We start from the raw sequence: 26,485 nt of genomic DNA on the forward strand, positions 1-26,485 counted from the left end.
CTGCATGAAAACACAGATGGCTCTGTGAGAAATGTGAGCTGGTAGCTAATAATGCAGTTAAATCACAAAGAAAACACATTCAATGCACATCGCAAGCAGTATCACTACAAAGGCACGTGCAGAATTCTACCTTGTAATACAGCTGGAAATGGTACAAGCTGACATTTCATTTTCCTCTTCTACTAGTATTTTGCAACATTTCTGATCAAAGAAAACCTTGACTACTTATAAATTATGTTATTTTACAGCAAATGAGCAAAGTTAACTCACCAAGTGGAAGAACATTATTCACATGAGGGATTGAAAAGAGGTCCTGCTATGTGTTCTGTTGTCAAGTTGGATACTGAAGAAGTAATGATTGTTTCCAATGTGATGGGATGAAAGTAACAGGTGTCAGGGCTTGCCCACAGTGTGTATAATTAGCGAACATCACTTCCTTATTGCTGTAAACCACACACACACACACACAAATCTTTCATCTTTTAACAGCCATTTGTTTTGTTTTTTACTGATCGTTATAGAGACATTTGCCTTATTCTAAAATTACTACAAAAAGGACTCCTTTATAATAGAAGGATAAAACACCTAGCCCCTATATAGTGTGATAACACAGCTGGATTAGTTGCGGGTTATCCACCACAGAGTGGTTTCATTTCTGATTAGCCGGCAGGGGAAAGTGAAACCTATGGTTGGCTCCAGGTTTACCAGCTTTCATGGTAAACATGTTATTTTTGATACCAGACAGAATCCTTTTGGGTAGTCTCCGGCTGCTTTGTGAATATACACCTGAGTAACATTCCCGCTCACCTTATCCTTTATATGAGTGCCCAAAACAGATTCTGTAGTTTAGATAAAACATCAACTGCATGTGCACTGATGCCAAGGTGTCTTTTTAGCTATACTAAAAGGCAATGAAGCCTTGTATACGACAGACTTAGTTGACATTTCAGATTCAGATAAAATTACAACCATATATTGGTTTGATGAACCTTGAGTGGTCAACCAACCTTTTGGCTCACATCTGTGGATAAACTGTTGGCATTTCTATTAGCTTCAGTTGCATTTTTTGTTTATTACTTTTGAGCTTTTCTTTTAAGCAAATGTTAGCATACTAAGTGCTAAACCAAGTCAATATAATCAACATTGCACCAGCTAAATATAATCACATAAGCGCTGGCATTGTAGCATGTTAGCAGCCCTGATATTAGCATTTAGCTCTAACACCGCCGTGCCCTAATCCTCACAGAGCTGCTAATGCTTCGTTTAGTTTGTTTTAATCAGACACACATAAATAATGCATTACGTGGTGTACATGCAGACACTCTGCTCACTGAAAGACACCAACATCAACATTAATGCAAAAAGCATTACCACCACTCAAGACTTGTGCGAATGCTAAAATCATGAATTATTAAACATAGTTGCAAAGCTAAACATAGGTCAAGGAGCTTTTCTGTATGGGTAATGCAGTTTTACAAAACAAACTTGTACAGTCTAGAGCGGCCATGTGGTCTCCGACCCAGTCATTTAGATGTCAGACATGAGCTGGAAGCAAAGTGAAATATGGAAATGAAAATGTGGTAATCGTATGAGAGCCTCAAAACTCCGCTTGAGTGCGAGGAAACAGAAACAGACGTAACTCATTTGAGATAAGACTTTTTACAAGGTTTAATTCCTTTAATGACGTTGACAAAAATAACAGGAAAGTACTCGGTGTTCATGTGTAAAGTATTCATTAAATTAAGTGACTTCAACAAATGAAAAACATATGCATTACTTTACTATTATTACATTTTGTTCTGTGCAATGATTTGTCTAGAGCCGTATATAGAGTATGCAATTCTCCAACATATATTACAATTTATAAACAAGGTACTAATAGGGTTTTAATCATCTACATGTTAAGCTCCTAATATAACCAATAAATCATTAAAATAATCCCTAATATGTAATATTAGATAATATACTTGAGGGGAGGCTCATATGCTTCTTAATATAATCTATTTAAAACTTTGATTATTCATATAATTTAATATTTTCTTTACATATTAAAATATTGTATACACAAGGCAAGATTTTTTTTCACAGCAGTTCACATTGGTTGATAAACCCACGTCTCTTATGTATGGCTTTAAAATCAATAATCAGGACAAAATAACAGTTTTTTTGTTGAGCAGTGTTGTCAGTGAGTGAGTTAGTGTGTTTATAATAGCAGACATGGTGGCAGAGTAATGTGTCAATGCATTCACACTTTGGTCACCGGGGGAGCCTCCTGAAGCCGCCTCAGCAGCTTTCAGCAGACACACGTAGTTCATGACGACCTCATCCACCTTGGCTACCACCTCTCGCCGTTCGCTCTCGATGCTCAGGCCTTCCACTAGTGACATGCAGGCCTGCGTTAAGCAACACAGTGTGTGGAAGCTGTGCGTCAGGGTGAGCAGCAACTCCTCGGGGGTGCCGTACTCCGTGGCCATCTGGCTGCAGGCGCCGCTCAGCACTTTGGCCTGCATGAAAAGCAACTGGGAGAACGTTTCCATGTCATCCTCGCTGACCTCAGGTGCGTCACCTCTGGACAAGTGGCCTACGCTGGAACGCAACACGGCGATCATTTCTAAGGCATCCTTCCGTGCAAGTGCGAACCCGGTGTGAAGGCTGTAAGTTTTTCCCTTCATTGAATTTATACGGGCCAGCCTGGCTTTGAGGCTCGTGCCATTCATTGATGTGGCCGTGTTGCCCTGCTTGGCTTTACAGCCTGCTTTCAAGATGGTGTTTTCCTTCCCAGTGAAAGAAACCGACCCATCAGAGAACAGAGCATGTGAGGGCATCTCTCTATCTTCATCACTACCATAAGTGCTTGACTTTCTCCTGAGGAAGCAGTGACTGAACGGTCCTCGGCACCTCCACGTACCTGCATCAAGCCTCGATGCTGCTGTCTCTGGCACCCGTCTACCAGATGAATTAGAGGCGACTGAACCCTGGGACAAGCTCTTGGGTAAGGTTTTGGCAGAGAATGTCCTTCTCACATTTGTGGGAACTTGAGAATTCTGACCATCATTCCTCCCCGTAAGCGTGGCTTTGGTTTTTTCTACCAGTGCTTCTAAGCTCCTGGAAGCAGGCATTAAAGTGCTCCAGCTCCTCCTGAGCATTCGAACCCTTCGTGGCTTCCTGAGGCTGCTTGTCATAGGTTCACATGAAGATCCGCTTGAGGGGAAAGCCAGGGCGTGTGGGTCGGGCTCAGGGCAGGCCTGTGTTAGCCCGCTGGGCTCTGTGCTACTTCGTAATGATGAAGGTGACATGGTTGTGGCGGTGGTTCTGGTCTCATTACAGAGAGCTAAAGATGACTCTTCTCCAGCCTTCTTCAGCTGTGTGCAAGCTACACTAGGGGTAGTAGGAAAACAAAGAGAACTGTTAAGCATCTCCCTGACAAGTATACAATGCTTCTATTTACTGTTATTTGTGCAAATCATAACCAAAATAAGATGAAACAGTTAACTTAGCTCCGTCCAAAAGTAACTAAATCTACCTACCAGCACACTGACAGCCCTACACTAACACTGGGTGTGCTGGGCTATTTCTTGGCTGGACTCAGCATAGACATACGGTGTAAGTTTGAAATGAAAAATGAAAGGACAAAAAGTTATTTTGCCCTGCACATAATTCTTCCTAAAATCCCAACCAGTCCCTTTTATACATTTGCCTCATTTCAGTTTTGCCAAGCTAAGCAAACCCAGTGTTTGCTCCAGCTTCACAGCAAGAAAACAAATAGGTGTATTTTAGCTAGATATGGCTACAACAAGTCAGTAAATGTACTCTTTATCCATACACACATTTGCTTGCACCCTCCTGTTTAGTTTTACCTGTGGTTTCTTTTATCTTGGGCATTCTGTGACTGCCGTCCCGTGCAATCCCGAACCCAGGCTCGGCGCTGGTGGCTGCATGGATCTTCCTCAACAGGGTGGGGTCCATGGGGTGGCCAGCCTTCCCCTGACCGTACGCCTTCTCCTCACCAGAGACATAACCCAGCCCCTTGAGCGAGGACTCTGACAGTACATGCATATTGTCTGTGGCACAGAGGGGGGAATCCATGGGAGTGACACAGCTGCTGCTGCCTGTGCCACAACCGGCATCTATGGATGAACACTGTGAGCTTTGGAGAGAGTGAACGCCTTCACTTTGTATTGATGACATGCGCTTGCTCACATGGTATTCATATAACCGCGTGACATCTTGCTCTGACTGTGGGCGCTTCACGTGCTGCTGCTCGTTATCCTGTGAAGCGGCGTCTCCCTCCGCCGGCACGGGCCCTTTGGCTGGGGAGAGGAGATGGGCATTTAACTGTTGGCTTCTGTCGTCGAGGTCCTGCTTCTCTCCCTTTGCAGTCAGCCTGTCTGCGTGGGAAGCCTGTGAGTCATTCACACATTCTGGAGCGAGATTCTCTGCCATTTTGTTTCCGGGTGCTCTCTGCTGCCATTTTTGATGCCTGTCTTTAAAGTGAGTCCGCCCCAGATCAAGTTGATTCATGTAGTAGGAATCTCTCACAGTGAAAGTGTTCAACTTCCCAACAAGATGAGGGGCCTCTTCCTTAGGCGAGTCTTGGGAAGTCATGTGCCGCTTATCAGAGGTCTCGCAGGTATCTCCGTGGATTCTGCTTTCCGTCTCCCTCTGTTTTCCTCTTTGCCGGCTCATTAGCGAGCCCATGTGCATTTTAGTGAAGTACTCACTGACTGACTTTATTTCCATAGTCTCTGGCTCCATCTCGCCGCCATCCGAGTGAAATATCTGCGAAGAGGCGACGGCAGATTTTGCCTCTTCCTCTTGGTGCTCCTGGGGGTTATACTGCATAGCTCCTGCTCCACCATCGCTTGGTCCACTCACCTCTGCCTTTTCCTCATTCATGGCATGGTAGCCTTCTGCCATGGTTACATGCATTCTCAAGTGGTTGTCTGAGTGTCTCTGGGCAGTGGCCAGCTCTGAGCTCTCCGTCATCTCAGAGGAGTTCGTCTCATTGCCAGAATCTGAAGACTCGGGACTAAAGGCTCGTGATATTTCTACACCTGTTAACCACAGAAACACAAACACCTCATTAATGTCATCATGGAAGATATCACAGATTAAGGATTTAGTAAAATGCAATTAATGGTAATGATAATGTAATGCTGCATGTAAATGAGAGATGAATGATAATAAACAAATGTAAATCATAAAAACGATTTTGACTGACTTCAAAGCGGTGATAAATAAATGGACTGGAGTGATATCTTAGGCTCCAGTCACTGTCAGAGAAGTCTTCAAATCACTCATCTCATTGTTCATTCATCATTCACTGTGTACTCCACACTGAGCGTGGACAAGAAAAAGAAAAGCAGAGGGTTGCGTGAAAGGAAAGGGAAAAAAAAGACTGCCAAGAGTGGTCAAAGTAAAGACTACAAGATCATGTCCAAGGGTCTCCGTCTTCTTGTGACCACTGCTGCCAATATCATCAGGACAGCCATCCACCCTGGACCTGGCCACAAGAGGAAAAGTTACAGAAGGGCAGTCTGAATGTGTGTTTGGTCACACCATATACCATTTTCTAAAAATGAATGTGGGCTCCATGAAAAGAAGACCTTGGCTTTTGCTAAAAGGCGTGTTGACAAGTCAGCCTGCTTCTGGGGGACTGAATTAAATAAAGACTGGGAGCTTTCAAAGAAAAGTTCACCATTACTACTGTGAAATGTGGAAGAGGCTCAGCTGTGGGACGGAGTTGCTGCATCTGGCACATGGTTGATTTGATATAGTGCAGTGCAAAATGAAACGGTATGATTTTCAAGGACTCTGGAGTGAAACATGCCCAGTGTCGGACAGCGCCGTCAGGTCATTGCTCATCCAACATAGCGGCCCAAAACATACATCTTAAAGCACCTACAAATGAATGAAGAAGAAATACCGGACTGTTCTAAAGTGTTCTAAAGAATCCTGATCTTAATCCAACAGAAGATCAATGCAAAGCGGTGAAGCACAAGAGCCAACCTAGCAGCTGATGAATGTAAAAGCCTCATTAAGAGCTACAAAAACTAATTTCAGAGAGATGTTTTTTTTTTTGTATGGGTCTTATTTTGGTAGATTGCTGTTTAGGATTATTGAGTTTCCTCTTACAATGTATGATATGAAAGTGAGAAAACAAAATGAACCACAAAACAAGAACATATATATTGGCAAAATGAATAATTCAGTAATGAACACAAATGCCTGTATTCTCAAATGAATGAAAAAATACTCACAAATGGAAACAAAATGGGTTTTATTGAAAAAAAAAATCAACAGCAACAACTCAAAAGTGAATGGCTGGAACATGTGTGATGTTAATGGATGAATGTTACAATAGTATAAGGAGAACCTGTGCTACTCTCTGACTGTGCCGGACTCTGCTCCTCAGATGCGGCGAGGGCCTCGAGTGCCTGCAAGGTTGACACCACTGCATCGTCCAGAGGCTCCCCGGGGCCCTCTGCTCCGCGGGTGGGCACTGAATCTATGAGAGACACTGGGATATCGTTGCAGGCCCCCTGGGACCGTTGCCCGGCCCCTTGCTGCTCCTCCTCATCAGAGCTGTCCCTGAAACCGGGTGGAGGAGCAGCGATGGCCATGTTGAGAGAGTGCAGCAGTACGTCATTGTCCTCCTCGTCGTTACCCTCCGGCGGGGGAGGGAGGGAGGTCAAGTCAATGATGTCATCGCTGGACCCTGAGAGCGAGAGCAGTGTAGGCTTATCAATGTCACTCATCACCATGTCTTCCTCACAGCTGATGTCATCCTCATCCTCTGCGTCATCTGTCGTCTCTGCATAGCAGATATCATGCAGCAGTGGCTCCTCAATGCACTCAGTCGGACCAAAGATTTTGGTGGAGTACTGATAACCATCTTCTATGGCATCCATCATCTTATAGTCCTCTTCGAGGCGCCTGTACATGGGACTGTGATTGTCTAGAATGTCTGGGCCTTCGTCCATAAGTCTCTGGTAGCCCAGATTTTGGGGGTTTACACCGTCTAAGGGGGGATCTCCAAATATGAAGGAAACCTTTGCACTCCTGGAGGAGTCCTGGGGTTTGGGCCTTGGGATGTTGAGATAAGTCTGAGAGCAAGGAATTCTGCAGCACTCTGCTCTCTCTGACATGTGCATTGAGTGATGGGCCTGGTGGATCTCAGTAATGTAGACGGGCTGGCCTTCACATCGGCCATGGTCGAGGTATTCACACTCTTGGTCAGGATAATCTTGGCCGCACCGCTGGTTGTTTCTGTCTTCACATCCTTTATGGGGCGTGCTGTACGTACACTCAATGGCCTGGTAGTTCTGCTTTACTCTTGCAGCATGGCCTGCAAAGAGGAACAAGAAATGAAACAAGTCTATTTAAACACAGCACATTCTGATGAGTCACAGTGTGATTGCGTACTTGTTTCCGTACTGTCTTTGTTTTTGGCCACATTGAAGATGGAGCGCCGAGAGTCCACCAGCAGTCTGTAGTAGCCAGCAGTCAAACAGGCCAGATTCATTGCATCAACAGACTCCATTATGAGAGTGATGGGCTGTGAAGAGGCAGACAATCAGATGACAATGAGCAAAACATAAATGGGAAAGTGAGGCTGTACAATAATGTTATAAAGACTGCTGAACAGGCAGTCCACTGTTTTTACTTTATAAAAGCTGAAGGTTTGTTATTTACCTTTACGTCCAGAACATGTAGTTCCACCCTAACCCTGTTCTCGTCTTCTGTGTACATCTCAATGCGGTTCACATGGCTAAAATCAGCCAGAAGTGCCACTAGGTTTGTTTTGGTGTTGATCACATGACTGATGCCATATTTAGGCCCCACCAGCAAAGTCACTTCAGTGTGCTTCTCGCCTTGCTGTAGAAGGAAACAGAGCGGCAGCACATTAAAGTATTTGTTCGCATGTAAATGAACAAGGTGTGACACTGGTGGCATACAATGTGAGATGTTGAGATGGCTTTTACTCACGACTAGTATGGATTTAAACACACGTCCTCCATAAAGCCTCAGGTCACTGAGATACTTCAAATAATGGACCTTTGCCTGCAGGGCAGTCAGCTAGAAACAGAGATGCAGGGTAAGAACAAAAAAAATAAAAAATACTTAAATAAGATTTTCACATCAGAAAAAAAAAATATATATATATTTTCACTTGTTAGTTTGAGAAGTCACTCTCCGCTAGGGGGCAACCAAGAGTCAGATGTGGTGCAAGGAAAGCTGCAGACACATGCAGATACAGAGACAGGGAGAGGTTTAACAATACCTTTTTACCAGGCGGAACCAGGTTTTGGTTGGTTTTGAGGATGTGAGTGAGGGCTTTTTTGATGTTCTTCTCTTTCATGCTAGACAGCACCGCAGGAGGCAGGAACAACGCCAGGCCCCACTCCTTCCTGCGGACGGGCAATTCATAAAGATTAAAAAAGGGTCGCTCAGTCACTATGAAAAATGGTCAAGTCATCATTCTTGAGCGGTGATCAATTTACGTCACCCAGAGGCGGTGCATTGATTAAATGACAGGGTACAGTCAGAATCATTAGCTAACCATGGATGTATCTTCTGGTGTTGCAGCAGAACAACACGGGTGAGACCATTATTATTTTTCTGTTTAACAGCACTCAGGACTATTCTTTACCGCTGGAACAAAATGCTGCTGCATTAGGACACATGCGGCGAGCACAGCGTATTCTAAAATCCAATCTACTTACTCGATGTACTTCAGGGAAACTTTCTGCGACTGCTTGGTATTGATGGTTAGAATGTACATTTGCAGGGCAGCCAGACGGAGGGCTGTGTCGTATTTCAGCTCTGACCCAAATCTCTCCAATACCACATCATTACAGCTCTGGAGGGGTGACAGGGGAGGAGCACAGGAAGTGGTTACACGCGTCAGCCTTCTCATGACATGGAAGACAACACACCTACGAAAGTCTTCTGACTTACAGTCTCACACTGTAAACACAACATAAACAACATCTGCTGGCATTCACCTGAACGTAGAGGTACTCAAATGCTACTGCGTCTCTCCTAAGCAGGTCCACGGGATCCTTCGGGACAAAAGTAATCCGGAAAAAGCACTTCATCTTGTGTGACCCTGGCCTCTGTGTCACCTAGAAGACAAGTCGAAGATAATGAGGGCCTCATCAGTCACAAAGTGTTAGCATTTGCAATATGTCTATGAACAGTTTGAGATTTGTGAAAATATATATATATTTTTTTTCAGCGTTAGATTAATTCACCCATATATCTGTATGTAATGTTAGTAGCTGGAGTCGGGGGATGGTGTAGTGGTTAGAGAAGCAGCTTGGGACCAAGGGGTCACAGGTTTGTCCATGGCTAACCTAACCTACCTAACATACCAAACAACCTAACCACCAAATTGCTTCCTGGGTGCTACCCTAATCGCAGAGCCCACACACTACTATGTGAATGAATGGATGGGTCAAATACAGTAAAAGAATTTACACGACGCATAAACAAAGGAATAATAATTTTTCATTAAAGACAACTAATTGTCTTGGACCAGTGAGTCTTTGGTTTATGCTAAGTTCTCTGGATACATTGAACTAAGTAGCATGTTTCCCCAAAACCATTTTTATGTACAAGTGGTCAAACTGACAAAAATCCTTCAATTGTGCTCCTGTTGTATTACAGTATAAATACAAAGATAGTCCATACTGTATAATGCCTCTGTTTAGTGGCATTCGAGAGAGCGGGCTCACCTGAGTAAGCATCTCCTGCTCATGCAGGAGCATGAGTTTGCTGGCAGACCCCTCAGCTCTTTGCTCTAGCATTAGAGAGAAGTGCTCGATGCTCTTAATGGATAGCTTTTCTTGCAGGGTCAAGATGACGTCCTTTCGCACAGACAAAGTCACGGTTAATACAACATGAGAACCGAGCAGATGCAGCAGCATCCTCGTGTTCAGCTCTACGCCATAATCGTAAAACCGTTTTCAGAGCCAAACACACAAAAACATGACGATTACTGAGCTTACAGTCAGAACTACAACAGAAAGAATTGATGTAAATTGATAACAAGTTCTCCCTGCTCCAGTTAATTATCTTCCAACTGATTTGAATCATAGTTCCAGTTTGAATGTCGGCCTGAAGGCCGCAGTGAAGGGTTAATGTACACTCCTTCTGTGAATAACATTCAACATTTAAACTGAGTATCACTTCAGATTACATAACAGCATTTCATAGTGAAGGGAGTGTCTGCCCAGCGCCTACCTTAATAGATGTGTTGCTGTCAAATTTAAATGATTTAGTCTGCCCGTTCTCCAGGTACACCTTCAGAACATTTGGCATAAAAAGAAGAGAGTTGTCCTTCACAGTTTCCTGAGGATGGAAAAAAAAAAAGAATAGTGTGATCGACAAAGCAAAGTTTTTCTGAGTCAAAGTTTTTAATTGCACTTGCAGAGCATCCGTGAGAGTTGGGTGGGAAATTCTCTAATTAGAAGACACATTCAAGAATTCAATATAGAGGTGACTCCGAAGAATAAAGGGAAATCAAGAAATCAAAGGGACTATTCAACATTTTGGGCTTTTTTGAAATAATGAGGAGTACTTCGTGGAACTAGCGCCAGGAGATGGTTCACTTGGCTTATTATAACGAGTGGACAGGGGGAAACAGAGAACCTGGCTCTGTCCAACGCTAAGACAGTCCACCTACTTCTGAAGCTCATTAATTGTCTAGACATGAGGAAGTTACAGTACCCAAAAAGGAAGTAAAACATAAAAGAATACAGCACACCATAAAAATACTTTTGAATGAAATAAACACATAAAGATTAACATGTTAATTAATATGTTAGTAATATTTTTTCCTTTTTTTTTTACAGGCTAACCTCCATAAAAAGAGAAATTCATCTTGCTAATCCTCAGAATGTAAGCAATTTTAGCTTATTTCTCAAACTAACTGCTGTAACATGTACAGTATGTGAGCTATTGTGATTTTTTTTATACATTTAATTTAATTTCCGTGACATTTTCTTGAGCCAATACTGTCATCACTATCTGACAGTAACACAAAGTGACGCACCTACACATTCTCTTTAATAATCACTTCTTACTTTTTTCTCAAAAACCTTTTCTCCGTGCGACTCGCCCAATAATTTGGGGAAGCACTTTGTGAGAGCCCCCCGCCCTTCCTCTGTCAATCACACCCACGTACTCTCTTTTTAATGCAAGTGACGGGAGAGTGATACAAAGAAATGAAAAGGCAGAGCCGCGGTTTTTGGCTCCTTCGTTTTACGCTTTCTTTTGCGATTTCTAAAATTTCCGCTAAGCTCCGGCTCCGGGAGTTCAAGTCCGTCATCTCCTGTTCAGAACCTCGATGCGTACAGAACGAATCAGTGTTCAGTGTGACTTACTGGGACCTGTCCATTGATGATGACCTCTTCGGCGAAGCGGACTTTAACAGGATTAGTCTTTAACTTGGCCTTTTTGGCTGCGCTGATGAATGCCGATTTGGGCGACTTTAAGAGGGAAAGAAGGGAAAAAAAACAGGGATTTAAAGGACAATCAGCTCCTTCAGAGATGAGTCATGTATTTATTCTCCATCACACAATTCAAGGACATGTTTCCCTCTTGAAATATGATAGTCTCCCATTTCTCCACTCTATGCTGATGCAATTAAGGTGGGCATAACAGGCAGGACACCCTCTCTGCCATTATATCATTGAGTCTGCAAAGAAACTCCCCGTATACAGAAGTAATTATAGGCTGAATTGTAAGAGCTTGGTCCTTGAAGTATTGTAGCCATGATTTTCCTGCAATCAACACTCAGCCTGCTAAGCTTTCGAAAAACCTGACACCCAACAAAATAATTGCATGATGATTGATGATGGTGTAAAACACTATAATTACGGTTATGGCGTATAAAGGATTATCAGATTTGTTCGTCGGTTTCCTGCCACACACAAAGTATCACAGGCTGCATTTTGTTTTCTGTGAGCATGCACTGATGATCTATTTTTGGAGGGAATTCAAGCATAATTCCATTTGCACTGACTTATTATGTGATCTGTAAACAAAGGCCGAATATATGCTCCTGGCACTGTGCGTTCACCACCATCTGGTGCTCTGTGACTCCAGTAAACGTTGATGTGGCCGGTTCACATGAGGTTTCGCGAGGCTCTGACGCCACGGCATGAGAAGACTTGGAAAGACCGCAGCGATTGGACTCCCTTTGAGTTAGCCTGGCTTTGCTAACACTTTGTTACGACATTACTGATGCTGCGCCAGCACAAACATATGGCACGAATATTGACTTGCTCTCATGGATTGAACAAAACAATCAGCTCCAAACAGCCTAGTGGATTGTACTCGACTTCATTCATGGAGGAGGGAGATACTTACTGGGTACGGCTGAACAACAGTCAACAATATGGACTCCTTGCAGCTCCTGCAGGACACAAAAAACAATTTAATGACTGATTAACATTTAATAATTCTGTTTTAAAAACAGATGAATAAAAAAATACTGTGGTTAAGATTTTTGAGAGACGGAGAGTAGCAGGACAAACACCGTGATCCAGTGGTGCTCCAAGCAGCAGCAGAGGCCGAGCCTATGCAAGAAGGTGTGAAGGAGAACCTTTCCCTGCACTAACCGACAGGTCACACAAGGACCAAATGCTTACAGCCAGCCACTCAACTGTGTCTGTGAAATTAATGTAATGAGACGGTTGAAAAAACATCAGCACCGGCGTACAGCTAAATCACGGTGAACGGAGCAGATGGCTAGAATAACGCGCCATATCTGTCCAGCTGAAATGTTTGGTTTCATAGCATTACATAAGAAGAAATATAAGACACTGAAAGACTATAAAGTGCATTTTTAAACCTGGAAAGTAAGTATGTGGCCATCACAAGCCTTAAAGCTATAATGTATTCGCCTCCACTGGAAGTTCAAGTGTTTTATTGTTTTACAACACCGGATGAAAGGGGATTTAATGTGGCTTAATAAAACATTAATATTAGCATTAACGTGGCACTCTGTTATCTACATCAGTTTTATGGCACCTCACCTTAGCCTGTTGTCATACCTGACAAGGTCAATAACCCGCTCCCTGGGCGCTGAGCTGACTGGCTCATCATTAATCATGATGATCTCGTCCCCTGGGATCAGCTTGCCTTCTGATGGGCCTCCTGCCAAAACACACCAAACAAGACTTAAGTGGTACAAACTGTGCACAGTTTATTTTTCTTTCTTTTATTTTTTTTATTTTTTTGTTTTTCCTGGTGGCTCCGAGCTCTTAACGAATGCTGACTCATAGAGGGGCTGTTGAAATCAATGAATCATCGACGTAAACCACAGCCTCGGTGGGCTTTCCTTTTAGCTACATTTTAGGATTTCATCTCGTGTGTTGACACAGCAGTGGCCATGGATTGAATGAGTCACCTTTGCATCGGAGCTCTCCGCGCAGCCGGGTCACGTTACCTGGAGTGACTGAGCGGACCACCACCGGTTTCTCACTGCCTGCCACAAATCCGAAGCCGAGCACCGGGTCTCGCCTCATCTCCACCTTCCGGGGCGCTGGTGGCACAAACTTGTCTCCGTCCAGACGAACTTCCTCCAGGGAGTTGCTCTGGGAGACGTGGCTGTGGCAACGATAAAAAGGATATTTCCTGTTTTTGTCACTGCCGCTTGCTTGTCATACATTTTGCGTATGGAACACAGCTAGCCATGACAGTGTGCCCTTGCAAATTCCTTCGACGTGCAGGATATAGAACACCATATTTAGATTTAAATTTTGAGCATGTGTGTCCCTGAAACAATTCATTAACCACCTTGTTTAATTAGAGCTTTTCTCCAATTTGTGTTACTGTAAACTGAATATCTGCCACCTTTGGGCACATTTGAAAACCGCCAACTGATAAACTGATAAAAACCTTGATAAATGAATAGACAAATGAGTAATTGAGAAAATAATCAATTCTATAATAACCGTAGTTGTTCTGCATGCTGAACTAATATGACAACTTAAAACAATGAATATTAGAGACAGCAACATTGTTGTTTCCTCCGAATACCCAGAATTTTTAAAGACAAGATGCCAGATATTGTTTTGGAAAAAGAAACTTGCACAGCGTTGCAAAAATAGAACAAGTGGGCGACGGTAATCAAGATCCAATGTTTGTGTTCTCACACTGCAGACATCCAGTACGCGCTTTACCAAGAAGCTGTGCTACTCACGCTGTTATGTGTTAAATAATAGGCATTTGCCACATTAATACAGGTGTGAGACTAGTATAATGCAGAGTGTCATATCATTGAAATTTCCTCAAACCCAGAGACTTTCTATTTCTGAGACAGAAATAGCTGTCTGAAACCAATTCGCCAGGGTTTAAACCTTATTTGACTCTCAATGCATTGATCCCTTAATCCCTGCAACACAATTATTGCTCTTTCAGCTTTTTTTGATCTCAATAGATGTGCAAAAACTACATGTAAGATTCACATAGTCCGTGATCAGCGTTCCCAGTCTTTCTTTACCCTCCCTGGCTGCAAAAGCAGCAGCAGCAGCAGCAGCAGTGACTCTGCACGGTGCCAACAATGTTGGTTAATTAAAGCCGTGGGCAGACAGTGTGTAATTCACAGTTATACTTGACACATGTACTATTCACCACTAAATACTAACAATTAATCATTCACGGCACAAAGACGCAGTGAGATCTGTCAGTCGCATTCCCAGCACTGTGAAAAAAAAAACAGCAACAACAAAGGCAACAAGTTCAGAGATGTTGATTGACTGTTGGGTAATATTCTGGAGGAGGTTTCAACAGTTCCTTTGCAGACCAATAAATATCTGATCCTCCACCAAGATGTAAAAATATAGCTCCGAAACAGATAACAGAAGGTGTAAAGAACCCTTTACAGACTTTATTTTTCTGATAATGTCCATCCTTGAACTAGAACTGAACCCAATCTCTGTGAAGCTCTCACTTTTACTGAAGCTTAGATTTTCATATAGAGGATCTTTGTCCATAACAGACAAATAAATCCAAAGCTCAAATACCCTAATCCAAAAGAACAGGAAACAACAAAAAAAGACAAAGTAAAACAGATAATACCAGTCCCTAAACCGATTTTACAAGCCAGTTCTAGTAAATCTGGGTCTCTGCAGTTTTAAAGTCGGGTTAAAAGCTCATAACTACTGCAGAACCTAGGACTCTTTGTATATTCTGTCAAATAACCATTTAAATCTCATTCCATAACCCATGTCCGACAGGACAAGGATGCTTTGAGTGAACCAAATGGCGTCCTCCTTTGGTTCCAGATAAAATCAAAGAAATAGATTTTAGTACAAGTGGAATAAATTCCATCTGGCAAGATTTAAAAGGAGCTGCTGCGCTAACCTGGAGAGGAGAAAACAAATGCTGCTGATATTATCTAACTCAAAGGGACGACACTCTGTCGAAGTACATCAGACTACCATAACAAAAAAACAGGGGTAGTGACTTTTTTTTTTTTACAGCAAATGAACAAATGCTTCAAATGTAATGTGCAACACAACACACCAATCAGCCACAACATTATGACCGCCTTCCTAATATTGTGTAGGTCTCCCTTGTGCCTCCAAAACAGTTGTGACTCATCAGAGAATGGACATGGGCCTTCTGAGGCTGTCCTGTGGTGTCTGGTCCTATGGGTTGATTGGAGGGGCCTCTGTGGATCATCCCACAGACACTTGATCAGTTTGAGATCTAGTGAATTTGGAGGCCAGGTCAACACCTTGTGCTGTTCTTCATGTTTTTTTGACTTTTTCCTAAAGCTGTTTTTGTGTGCGTGCCTGTGTCAGGCTGCATCCTGCTGGGGATGGCTGCTGCCATCAAGGAGTGTCATTACTATGGGTTGGGGGTGCCTGGTCTGGTCTAGGTGGGTGGTACAGGTCTAAATAACATCTGCACGAAGGAATGCCAGGTCCAGAGGTTTCCCAGATGGTCAATGTTATTTACTTCTCCTGTCAGTGGTTTTAATGTTGTGGCTGATGGGTGTTTAAATGATAATGTGTGTTGCTGTGTGAGTATTACACAGATTCTATAATGCGTGTAATTGCAATTAAGAGATTATCTGCTTTGTTTCAGTTAACAATGATACAGTCACAAGTGTGCCACTGGTAAGATTAGAACTACATTAATGAAAAGACAAAAACAGCATCTTCTCTCTTTTCTGCATACAGATGTGAAGAGAAATTAGAGGCTGTAGCTTTCAGTCACTCAGTCAGGAAGGCCTTGGTTAAAGTCAGGATTCTAGCCTGCTCCAATGACTTCACATCAAACACGTGCGAAAACACATTACAGAAATGCATTCTGACATGGTGGACATAATGATAGTGGTAGAAATGATTCGTTAGTGAACACATGCCCAGCCGCTCTTCGTACGCGTTTTGTAAAATGATTAATTGGTCAAATATACACGGAGAGCTCCAGTCACAGTGGTGCGCTGCAAGCAGGGAGACTGTGGACAGAATGTGCAAAGTCTGATGCAACAAGGCTGGAAAGTCGGAGCTAGTTAAAAATAATGAGTCCCTGCACCACCGGGCCTACTACTGTTATCGAGAAAATCGCCACAGTTTAACCAGATTTTACAGAGATCTATCAGCCCCTGCGCAAACATACTGTGTTTATGTTAGGAAACTTGTCTTCTTCGCTGTTAATTAGTACATTAGATATAGGCATCTTAGGTGGCTTATTGTATAAACTATTTTCCAGATACATCTTGTGTAACAAATTAACTGCAGTTTACTAACCTAACACTGTAGATGAAAATATCACATACATAATTAAAGTTTCAATCTGAAAAGCATCCAGACAAACTCATTTCAAACTTCATAATTTACATGCAAGACTTATGAGCCAAGCTTTTGGCTTTCTTAGCTTTTTAAAAATTAACCAAGTTTGCTTTTAAAGTGACACGCTTCTCCTCCCCTTCACGGTGCCAGCAGGAAAAAAACGTGGACCCCGTCTCACATTGAACGAAAACCATGTAAAACACTGCTTCAGTCGTCAAACAATCACTGCGTGGCGAACCGCATCCCCCTTAGATTTTTGGAAGGGCGCTCTAAGGCGCATCTTGTTTGGATTTGTGTGTCAGCTTTATCTCTCCAAAGACAAACCGAACAGATTGCGCGCAAATCAAAACCATATGGACCTGTGCATTCAGGAAGAATGCGGTCTCCTCCCCTTGCGCGGCCACCTGCTAAACATGGCTAGATTCCCATTGTGCAGACAGCCATGCATCTAATGGTCCCTAATCATACCCATTAGCTGCTAGTGTAGCTGTACGACGGTCTATACGGCAATCGCAGGCCGCGCTGTGAGCTTTACAGCGAACGCGGCGAACACAAACGAGCGGCAAGGAACGCTGGCCCGACTTTCGCTGTGTTTTCCTGCAGCATACTCGGGGTAGAGTAGAGTAAGCTCATTACCAAAAGCAATATCCTGTAGCTCTTGTTGTGAAAGCCTGCTTTGGCAAGGCTCACAACTTGTTGGTGCTGAAGAGGTTATGGTATTTTGTCCTGCCTGGAATAAAACCTTTATAAAAATGATGCAATAACAACCATTATCTCTATCTCCGCTGTGTCACCGACTTTTCCATTTGACGCAAGGCCACTATGAAAATTTTAAACCTCTTAACGCGGTAAATGCTTTGATGAAGTCAGTTTAAGTGATGCGCTATGATTCACTGAACATATTTTGTGCACCGTGAAAAGAGATTGCTACCATGACTTCAGGAAGCTCAGTCTTGAGGATGATTTAATTAGCTCATTTAGTACAACTCTTAAAATCTGTCAATTGTCTGATAATACGAATCCACTCTGCTCAGCATTTGTCCGTTGCATTGTTACAGCGGCCTCTCGACATTACATTGCATTAAATGCCAGACTGTAAATATTAAATGCCTGCTACTTTATTCATGCGCCCCCGTCACGCAGACTCGGCATGTGTTCCGTGGAGAAACAGTTTAGTGTCGGCGCCCTGGAGCCTCGACCAAACTCCGGTGGCAACGGACGGTCGCCGAAACAGACATTTGATTATTCATGAACCTTTCTCGAATTTAGGAAAGGAAAAGCTGGAGCCCAAAACAGCCTTCGTGATCTGCCTCAGTGTGCCGACACACTCTGCATCCAGCACTTTCACTGTGCTCCTTAGTTCTTATATAACTCCTCTGACATCACGCTTCTCATGCTATAACCCATGTGTGACAAGTGCTTACCTCCTATTCTGTACGCAATTCACACAGTTGTGCGTTTTTGCACTGACATAAATGAATCAGTAATGCAAAAATCACCATTACCTGCTGCATGTCAAAATAATCAGTGAAAATAATTAACAATCTAGTGAACTCGTGAAAAAACTGCAAGCATGCACAGAGCCTGATAAAAGCAGCAGTGGTTTAGGGATAGCACATTGTGCTGTGAGGAAACAGCAGACCGCCTAGCCAAATCAACAGGACAGATAAAACAAGCTCACTTGTTACGCTGCCGCACACACAAACACATAAGGAGCCAGTTTCCTTTTACCTGTCCGTGCAGACTTCCAGAGGTGCCAGTTACGAAGGATCAATTACGCTGATAACACTATAACCCAGCATCCTTGTGAGGAACGTGCAGCCTCTCAGCTCAGAACAAACCCCCGTGCAGGTGCATTTCTTCATTATCATCTGCAGCGGCGGCAGCAGCAGCAGCAGCAGCAGCCGCGAACACACACTTTCATGCTCTCAGAAGCCCTCTTCTGCATTTGGGAGACTGCGTGAGGCGTACTGTGGGTGTGTGAGAGCGCGAGAGAGAGTGAGAGTAGGCAGAGTGTGCGCAGCAGCGGAGGGAGCGGAGAAGAATCAGTATTCTGAATGCACAGATGGAGACAGTGTGGAGGCAGTGACGTGGCTGGAATAATCACAGGTTGGCAAAGCGTCGAAAACATCTGGGACAGAAAGAGCTCCCCCTCAGTTTCCTTAAACACAGGGCACTTACTTGATGTAGCAGTCACGCCCCTCTCTATTGGTGCCCATGTCCCATCCATTTGGGGGTCCCTGTGAAGAACTCCAGGTCCCTGAAGGGGGCGGCCAACCGGAGGCTTTGGTCCTGTGGCTGCAGGGGCAGAAAGGGGGGAGGAATCAAGCAACTTAATACCATGACTTGTGGTTTCATTAAAACCTACTTTCTGCTAAAAAACAAACAAAAAACATGGCTCCAGATGAGATTAACAGCAAAATATTATAAGACAGATTTTCAAATCATGAATAAATTGTCCTGATATGAAGCTGACTCAACCCAAGTGATAAGAGGTTGTCCGATTCCAGCGTGATAAACAATGTTCCGAAGCCACGGTTCACTCAGTGAATACAAATCAAATTAATTACGTAAGCTAGACACACACAGGCGGAGTTGTCATGCTTCACTCTTGTGCTTTGAGAGGCATGAAATTGCTTTTATTTCTAGATGTCAGCACATACTTTCTAAAAGAAGCCCAGAGGAATTCTCTCTCAAAGTACTTATTTGGTTTGCTCGGCGCCGAGGCAATTTGATCAAGTTTATCAGAGAACGTAACCGCCTATGACGGACATCCGCAAATTGCGGCCCATTGTGTGAAAGACAGGGAATTGTCCAAATCACGCTTTCAGCTGATTTTCTGATTTCGCCAACAAAACGCCGTTCTGCATAGTCATTGCGCCGTGTCACAAGTTGGCAGACTGCGGGAATTCAGGAGAGCTGTAATTGGTTAAAATGTTTCAACCTGTCTTTTTGCCTGCACCCCCCCCCCCCCCCCCTTTGTTCCCTTTATCTCAGTCTTTGTGTCTGCACACTGGTGATGCTATGAAAGCGGTGGCAGTAAGTTATGTCACTTCAAAGGCTTGTCTGCCGTGTAACAGGGCTCTTCGCATTCATTATTCAAAGCCCCTCTTTCTTTCCTTCTAAATGTTTCCCCAGTTACTGTACTGATGATAATATATTGTGTGCAGCGCGCTTGTATCTGCGTGAAAGTGTGTCTATAAGGGCGCACGTGTCCCTTTTCATGAGATCCGAATAAAATGCCGCCACTTTATCGAGGCGGTGTGTAAGGTGAAGGTGAAGCTATTCTCTATGTTGCAGTCAGCAACGACATAACGCAGCCTAAGCTAAAGAACAGCTCTGAAGCCACAAAACACAGCTACTGGATGCGTTAAATCATAATTAATTCATAAAAAAAAACAAGTTGCCAAAAATGGCTGTACTACTTTTAAAGTTGGCCTCCGAACACAGGAAGCAATCTGATTTTTTTCCCAATACTCGGTTGTGTTTGGGGGATATTAGTCTTTCCACATGGATATGGATTTATTTGACCTACAGTACATTAGCTTGGAGCGAGCCTCGATGGTGTATATTTAGAACATTTCCTGCAGCTCAAATGATGTGTGCGGACATAACTGGATATTGTCTGACACCGTCGGGGCCATGTCCACTTCACCGGACGATTCCGCCGCCATTACACCAACAACAATAACTCGAGCGGCGTCTGATGTTGCACGTTTACACATTTTGCATAAAAGGTCAAACTACTTTCGATAACTTCATAATGACAGCGCTTTCCAGGATCACGTCTTGGTCAGAGGACACGTTTGACATTTCTCTCCAAAGGTCTACGGCATAATAAAGCATGTTTACTTACAGTTTCAGATGCTGTGCTTTCAAAGTGTGTTTCTGAACTGACAACTTTTTCCAAAAAATCCATTTATCTGTCCCCGAGCAGCCGCGTTAACAGCACAGCCACCGATACTGTGATCTTTGATTTCTTTTGTCCGCGGACGGGAGGTGCATTATTCCACTGAGTCGCAGCATTCCGACTAAACAGAGAGGCTGAAAAGGTTCACCCGCTGGTGGACAGTGAAACTGATCTTCCTCAGCAAGCATTAATAAATAATGCCTGCACAGTCACATCGGACTAAGTAATCAAGCGCCAAGTAGGCAAGCCGCGCTGCACAATTCATGAACAGGTTACCCAAGAGTCAGAGTGAGGACGATTAGAAGAAGAAGTTGGAGGCAAATGTAGATTCCCCGAGGATTTAATTCTGCATGAATTACACTGAGACCACAAAATTCATGAGGAGCTTTTTGTAATTGGCACATCTCTTTGGATTCTGATAAATTTACTCTTCATCAGCAACCAAACTGTAATCCTTAAAAGACATTAACGCCAAAAGGACCAGACACAGCTTGCAAAATGAACCGTCAATAAAGTACATCGGCACTAAGCCTTAGCTACCATAGCAACCATCATCAAGGTCTAAATAATCTAAATTGGACGATTACAGCACAATTTTCTTCTTTTCCTCTTGTATCTCGATAGTTTTATTACCGAGATGAACAGATATCGCGGTTTATAGCTTAATTCAATTGCGGAGATGGAGTAAAGATCACTTTTCAGTCCTTCATAAAAATTGCATGGACAATGTGATCCTTGCTTTATCACAGTAGTTCACTTTCGCTTTCATGTCACTGCACACAAGCCCGGACACAAAGAAGAAGCATTGTGATGTCGTAAGAAGGTTTAAATCCTGTTAATGTAGGGAGTAGCCGCGCGTTACAGTCAAGCCGCAGCCAAGAAGAGCGCATTCCAACGCAGACGCTCAAGTTAGTTTGAATAATTTACACTGACAGTCTCCACGAGGGCTGGCTATACGAAGCCACACGCTGTTACCACGTGTCATTACGCATATTGGGAATAACAGAAATGTATTTTTACACGAGATATATAGAACATGATTTCCTCTGACAAGCGCTTTGCGTCACTGACTCCCATTTGAACGTGGTTGCAAAATTTTACTGACGTTTATGTGCTGATTGCCAGAGGACCGGACTCTTTTGATTCTTGCCGCTTTCCCAGTATGCATCGGGCAAAAGACAGGAGGAGTATCCCCAGGTTGCGAATGCCATAATAATTTCAGTGTTATTTTGCATACAGCGTCATGAATGAAACATCACATTATTTTCAGTCAATGCAGCCAGATTGGTGTGACTGAACTCAGGGACCAGGTATCAACAAGCCATTCCCTTATGATCCAGCCCAACGTTTAGCACAGTTTCTGCTGCACAGACACACACTTCATACAATTGCATTGTCACAATTACATTACCTGTAATTCAAAATCCACACACAAAGCTACAAAATAAAACATATTTTTTTTTTGTCCTTTTGTGTGATATGGAGCTCAACAAGCATGACTTGAGATGCATGGTGAAGAGGCCGTGAGGCTCTCGAATTAAACAGACATCTATGCAGAGATGAACCACTAATGTGATTCTGTTTGGATATGAAATCTGCGGAGAGACAGCAGACGAGATGATCATCTCCTGGGAAGAGGCCGGGGGATTGCAGGAGAGAAGAGGCTCAGACAGAGAGGAACCTCCCTGATTAAAGGCCTTATTCCTCTGCTCCACCTATAAATACTGCCTCCATCCTGTTGAGGGCACAAACGCACTGCCTGTTGTTTCAGAAAACATTTGCCCTCTCCTTGACTTCTCCAACCACCATTCTCTGGTCAGCACAGGGGCACAAGAGAACACGGTCCAATCTGCTATTTATATTGTGCAATGCTGTTTATACGTCACTGTTAAAGTGAGGGCCTTTAGAGATTTCTGAGATATTCCCGACCACGTAGTTGCACTAAATTGCTCAGTTTTATGTTGCAGTTCTCATGCATTCATTGTGACTTGTCATCAAAAAAAGAAAAAGCTGCGTTTTCCGGATATGCAGAAAAAAATAAACTCTTTGATACAAAGCAGACATTGATTATATGGCCCCCGACACGTTACCCCAACAGAATCAGACGGTATGAGTGACAAGATTTTGTAACCCGCCTCACATATTGGCATTGTCCAATAATATTGAAATTTTCTGCACAACAACAACACTCAATCCAGAAGAGTCTGTTTTCCCCATTTATTTCTATGTTTGTCTTTGTAAGCACTGATATTGTTGCCATGGGCAACCGCACTATCCTGAGCAGCTCTCTGGCGCTTCTATATAGAAAGGGTTTTTGGTTAGTTAATCTTTTCTGGGTGGGAAGAAAAACAGCATCTGGGAAACAGACCACCCGCTAAATGATCCCTCTGCTATTTCCTGCTTTCTTACAGTGAGTAAGGGGTTAGTGTCCTGCTGTCTCTAGTGTACATGTTAAATAGCACAACACTGTCGCCTTATAAAAGCAGTGGCTTTTAAAAGCTGGATACATACATAGGAAATGCATAGCACGTAAATATTAAATCAGAACCTCAATGGGCATGATTGCATGCACACTGTGGATTTCTCATTTGAAAACTTCTCTCATTCAACTGACAGCGGTTTGATGTTTTCATATCCAGCTGTAATAGAAATGCACAACCAAGAAGAGATCTTCGTTCTCTTTGTTATTTCTGTGTTACGCTGCATTTCCCCCAGGCCTTCTTTGCTCTATGTAAAACATTAACCAAATATAGTGAGGAACTTACCCTGCAGGCACTGAACTCGACATGGATTCTCCTGCACCTCGTTGCACCACTCACGGCTTTTATGCGAAAACCTCTAAAGGACAGAACTAAATGAGTGCTTGCCTAAGACCTCATCCACCGGCCAGCTGGCTCCCGTTTCAGACCCAGAGTCATTTCTGATCTGCTCCACCCTGAGAGTTTCTGACTTGAACAGCTACGTATGACAGATCCTTTGGTCTGTATGTACTCTGATGAGCATTTAGGCTAATCAATTTGCGTCCAGACCAGTGATTTCCTGTGCAAAAACTCTGCGGTCAAAACATGTTGAACAATGGCTCCATGTAATAGATTTTTTAAGGAACTAAGAGGGCAATGACCCAAAGAAGCAGCAGCAGCAGCAGAACGTCCTCCAGTCCTGTTCTTACATGTTATTTATGTTCAAGTAAACACTATTGCCCAAACAGAGCTCCACACACATTCAATCAAAATAGCTATCATTTATATAACGGTGAGTAAAAATAGCTTCGGCAAGACACAATGAAGAAGCTAGATCTTTTAAATACATACATTGTAGGCACACTCAGCAATCACCTACGCATACAAACACTTCTTGGCAACCCTATTGAGTCAGGCAAACCCTGTGATTGAGCGATAATTGACAACTTCTACGCGAATCCATGAGGTTCATGCTCATTATCTCCACGGGGCTGCTGCTGACAAACCATTTATGACACCCACTGATTGTCTGTGTAACAGTTCTTAGAGGTAAGTTAAGCTAAAGTTCGACGTAGAGAGATCAAAACAACTCAAACAACTTTGGTCAAACTTGCTTTTTTTTTAAAAAAAAAGGGGAGAAAACACACAGAGGGCGAGGTTGTTATCTTCCAATAAAAGGACTTCAAACATCAGGAGCCGCCGACTAGTTTTTGACACAACAAAGACAGAAGAAAATGAAAGCAAGAGCGTGCTTTTGTTTCTGGCAGCAGAAACATCTGGGGGCGTTGCAAGGCAGGAGCGAGAGACAATGAGGGGAATCGTTCCCTTTCTTGCAGCTCTCTGAATGCGTGCAGTGCAGTGGGCCCTCTCTGCAAAATGTTCTACCAACCTTCGCAAAACAGCATCGGGCTGACTTAAATTCTTGCTGGCAGCTGAGAGGAAGAAAAACAAAAATAATGCCAGAGTAGCGGTGGTAACTCGTAATCAGGGATGGAACCGTGGGGCATTATTAACAGTGACAGGGTGCAGTGACGGTGCTGGTCCACTGGGAGTTGCTTCACAAATGCTGCCATGGAGGGATAACAGGAGAACCATGTCCCTATCATCTGATAGAATATCATTGTATCCTGTTCGATTTGCTCCAGGAGCATCATGAAAAAGGGGGGGGGGCTTCTATTTGCATGCATCGCAAATGTCCTTAAAAACAGATGTGCCTTTTGTTTCTGTGTTCAAACTAAAACTAAATGAAAAAACTTCCAGTTCAGGTTATTTATGACTCATAAGGGAGATGATACGCACTGAACGGGCATTCCTGTGACACATATATTATGTTATTTAATATCTCCTGTTGTTGATCAGCTGTTCTCCCCACCAGTGGTCTGTGGTGCTTCCGATGGAGCCAAATCCTCTAGGAGGATTAATGTCCACTGGGGCAGATCAACACAATCTAGCAGACCCATGGGAGCAGGAGGTGAGGTGCCAGGCCTGAACGAATGAATGAATTCTTCAGGACTCACATATCACATTAGTTCTTGTAATTAATAATTAATAAATAAATAGATAAATAAATATAGAGAGTATAATGACTCTAATAATGTCGAGATATTCTTGTATGAAGATGTTTTTTTGTTACAGCGCTGAAATATGATGTTATGCAGTTATTTCCCATGCCCCATTAGCTGGAGTGATTTGAAATCTGCAACATCGACAGCTCATTTTTCTAATGTTTCAAAATATGCGTGGTTACATGAAATCACATGCAACATAACCACAGCCACTGTCTGCAGCATGAGAACTACATGAACTTACAGTTTAGATTCATGAACGGCGTATCAGCCTTCGCATCCACCCCCACTCCCATCTCCCTCACTTGCACATTCTTTTCACATCATACGTGACTGCACAACTTGCTCCCCTGAACAATCAATAACTCAGCATTTTTAATCCCACCGTTCCCCGTGTGATTCCCCGTGTCACTCTCTAAATCATGGCTCTGAACACACGAGACGGCGTCTACAAGAGAACGTACAGGCACATCCACTGATAGGCAAATACATGGCAGGGTCCGTCAGACTCACCCTGGCAGCTTTGGCATCTTCACAAAGCTGAACACATCCATGTGTGCTGCAGACTGCAGACAGGGCTACAAATTCTACTTCACTCCGGCTCCATTGTCCCACACTGTCTCTGGCAAGGGGGAATAAATAATTCAGAAAAAAAAGTGGAGCTTCCACAAGTCAGGTGGAGAGATTAGTCCTGTTGTCTGGGCTTCTGCATGGCTGAGTGATTGCTGTGTCCTCGCCTCAGCAGCGCAAATCCACAGCCCATGGAAAAGGATCTGGCAGCGCAGCTTCCCCTGGTTACATCCTTCAAAGCATGCCTCTGTTAGCTGCATTAAGCCACCTTCATTTAATTTCCATCGCGGTGGAATGATGTGCGGGAGCCGCACAGTAACAACAGCTTTGGAGAGAGGCAGAGAGAGAGCCAGAGCGAGGGGCAGCGAGGGAGGGAGGGAGGGACAGGGGTGGTGGAGGTGGCGGCGGTGGTGGGAGATGAGAGTGGAGGAGAGAAAAACGAGGAATGCGAGAGGATGCTGTCTCTTGTGTGTGTGTGTGTGTGTGTGTGTGTGTGGTGGCACAAGAATTACTACTGAAGGATGCAGCCAGCTTCCAAGAATTCCCCAAAAGGGCAGGCGGATCAGTCCTCAGTCATGTGGATGGAGAAGGGTGAAACGACAGAGCATCGCGCGCACGAAATGCGGGTGCAAAAGCAACAGCAGCAGCAGCTGGGGAGACAGGAGG

At 43.6% G+C, this 26,485-nt stretch overlaps 1 protein-coding gene across 1 annotated transcript; it reads right to left on the bottom strand.

Moving 5' to 3' along the window:
• Window positions 1-2,144: 2,144 nt before the first annotated feature.
• On the bottom strand, window positions 2,145-25,886 carry LOC311488082 (FERM and PDZ domain-containing protein 4-like; the record flags this gene model as incomplete). Its single annotated transcript, XM_084544590.1, has 17 exons — window positions 25,763-25,886; window positions 18,996-19,112; window positions 13,460-13,620; window positions 13,065-13,167; window positions 12,379-12,424; window positions 11,391-11,495; window positions 10,249-10,356; window positions 9,741-9,872; window positions 9,009-9,128; window positions 8,727-8,863; window positions 8,285-8,411; window positions 7,990-8,079; window positions 7,696-7,878; window positions 7,426-7,558; window positions 6,377-7,348; window positions 3,858-5,054; window positions 2,145-3,373 (listed from the first exon to the last, which is right to left on the bottom strand). The coding sequence occupies exons 1-17, from the start codon at window positions 25,801-25,803 to the stop codon at window positions 2,145-2,147; spliced, it is 5,001 nt and encodes a 1,666-aa protein (XP_084400716.1). The 5' UTR covers window positions 25,804-25,886.
• Window positions 25,887-26,485: the final 599 nt, after the last annotated feature.

This window comes from Chelon labrosus, assembly GCF_963514085.1.
Source record: "Chelon labrosus genome assembly, chromosome: 5".
Classification (NCBI taxonomy): Eukaryota; Metazoa; Chordata; class Actinopteri; order Mugiliformes; family Mugilidae; genus Chelon; species Chelon labrosus.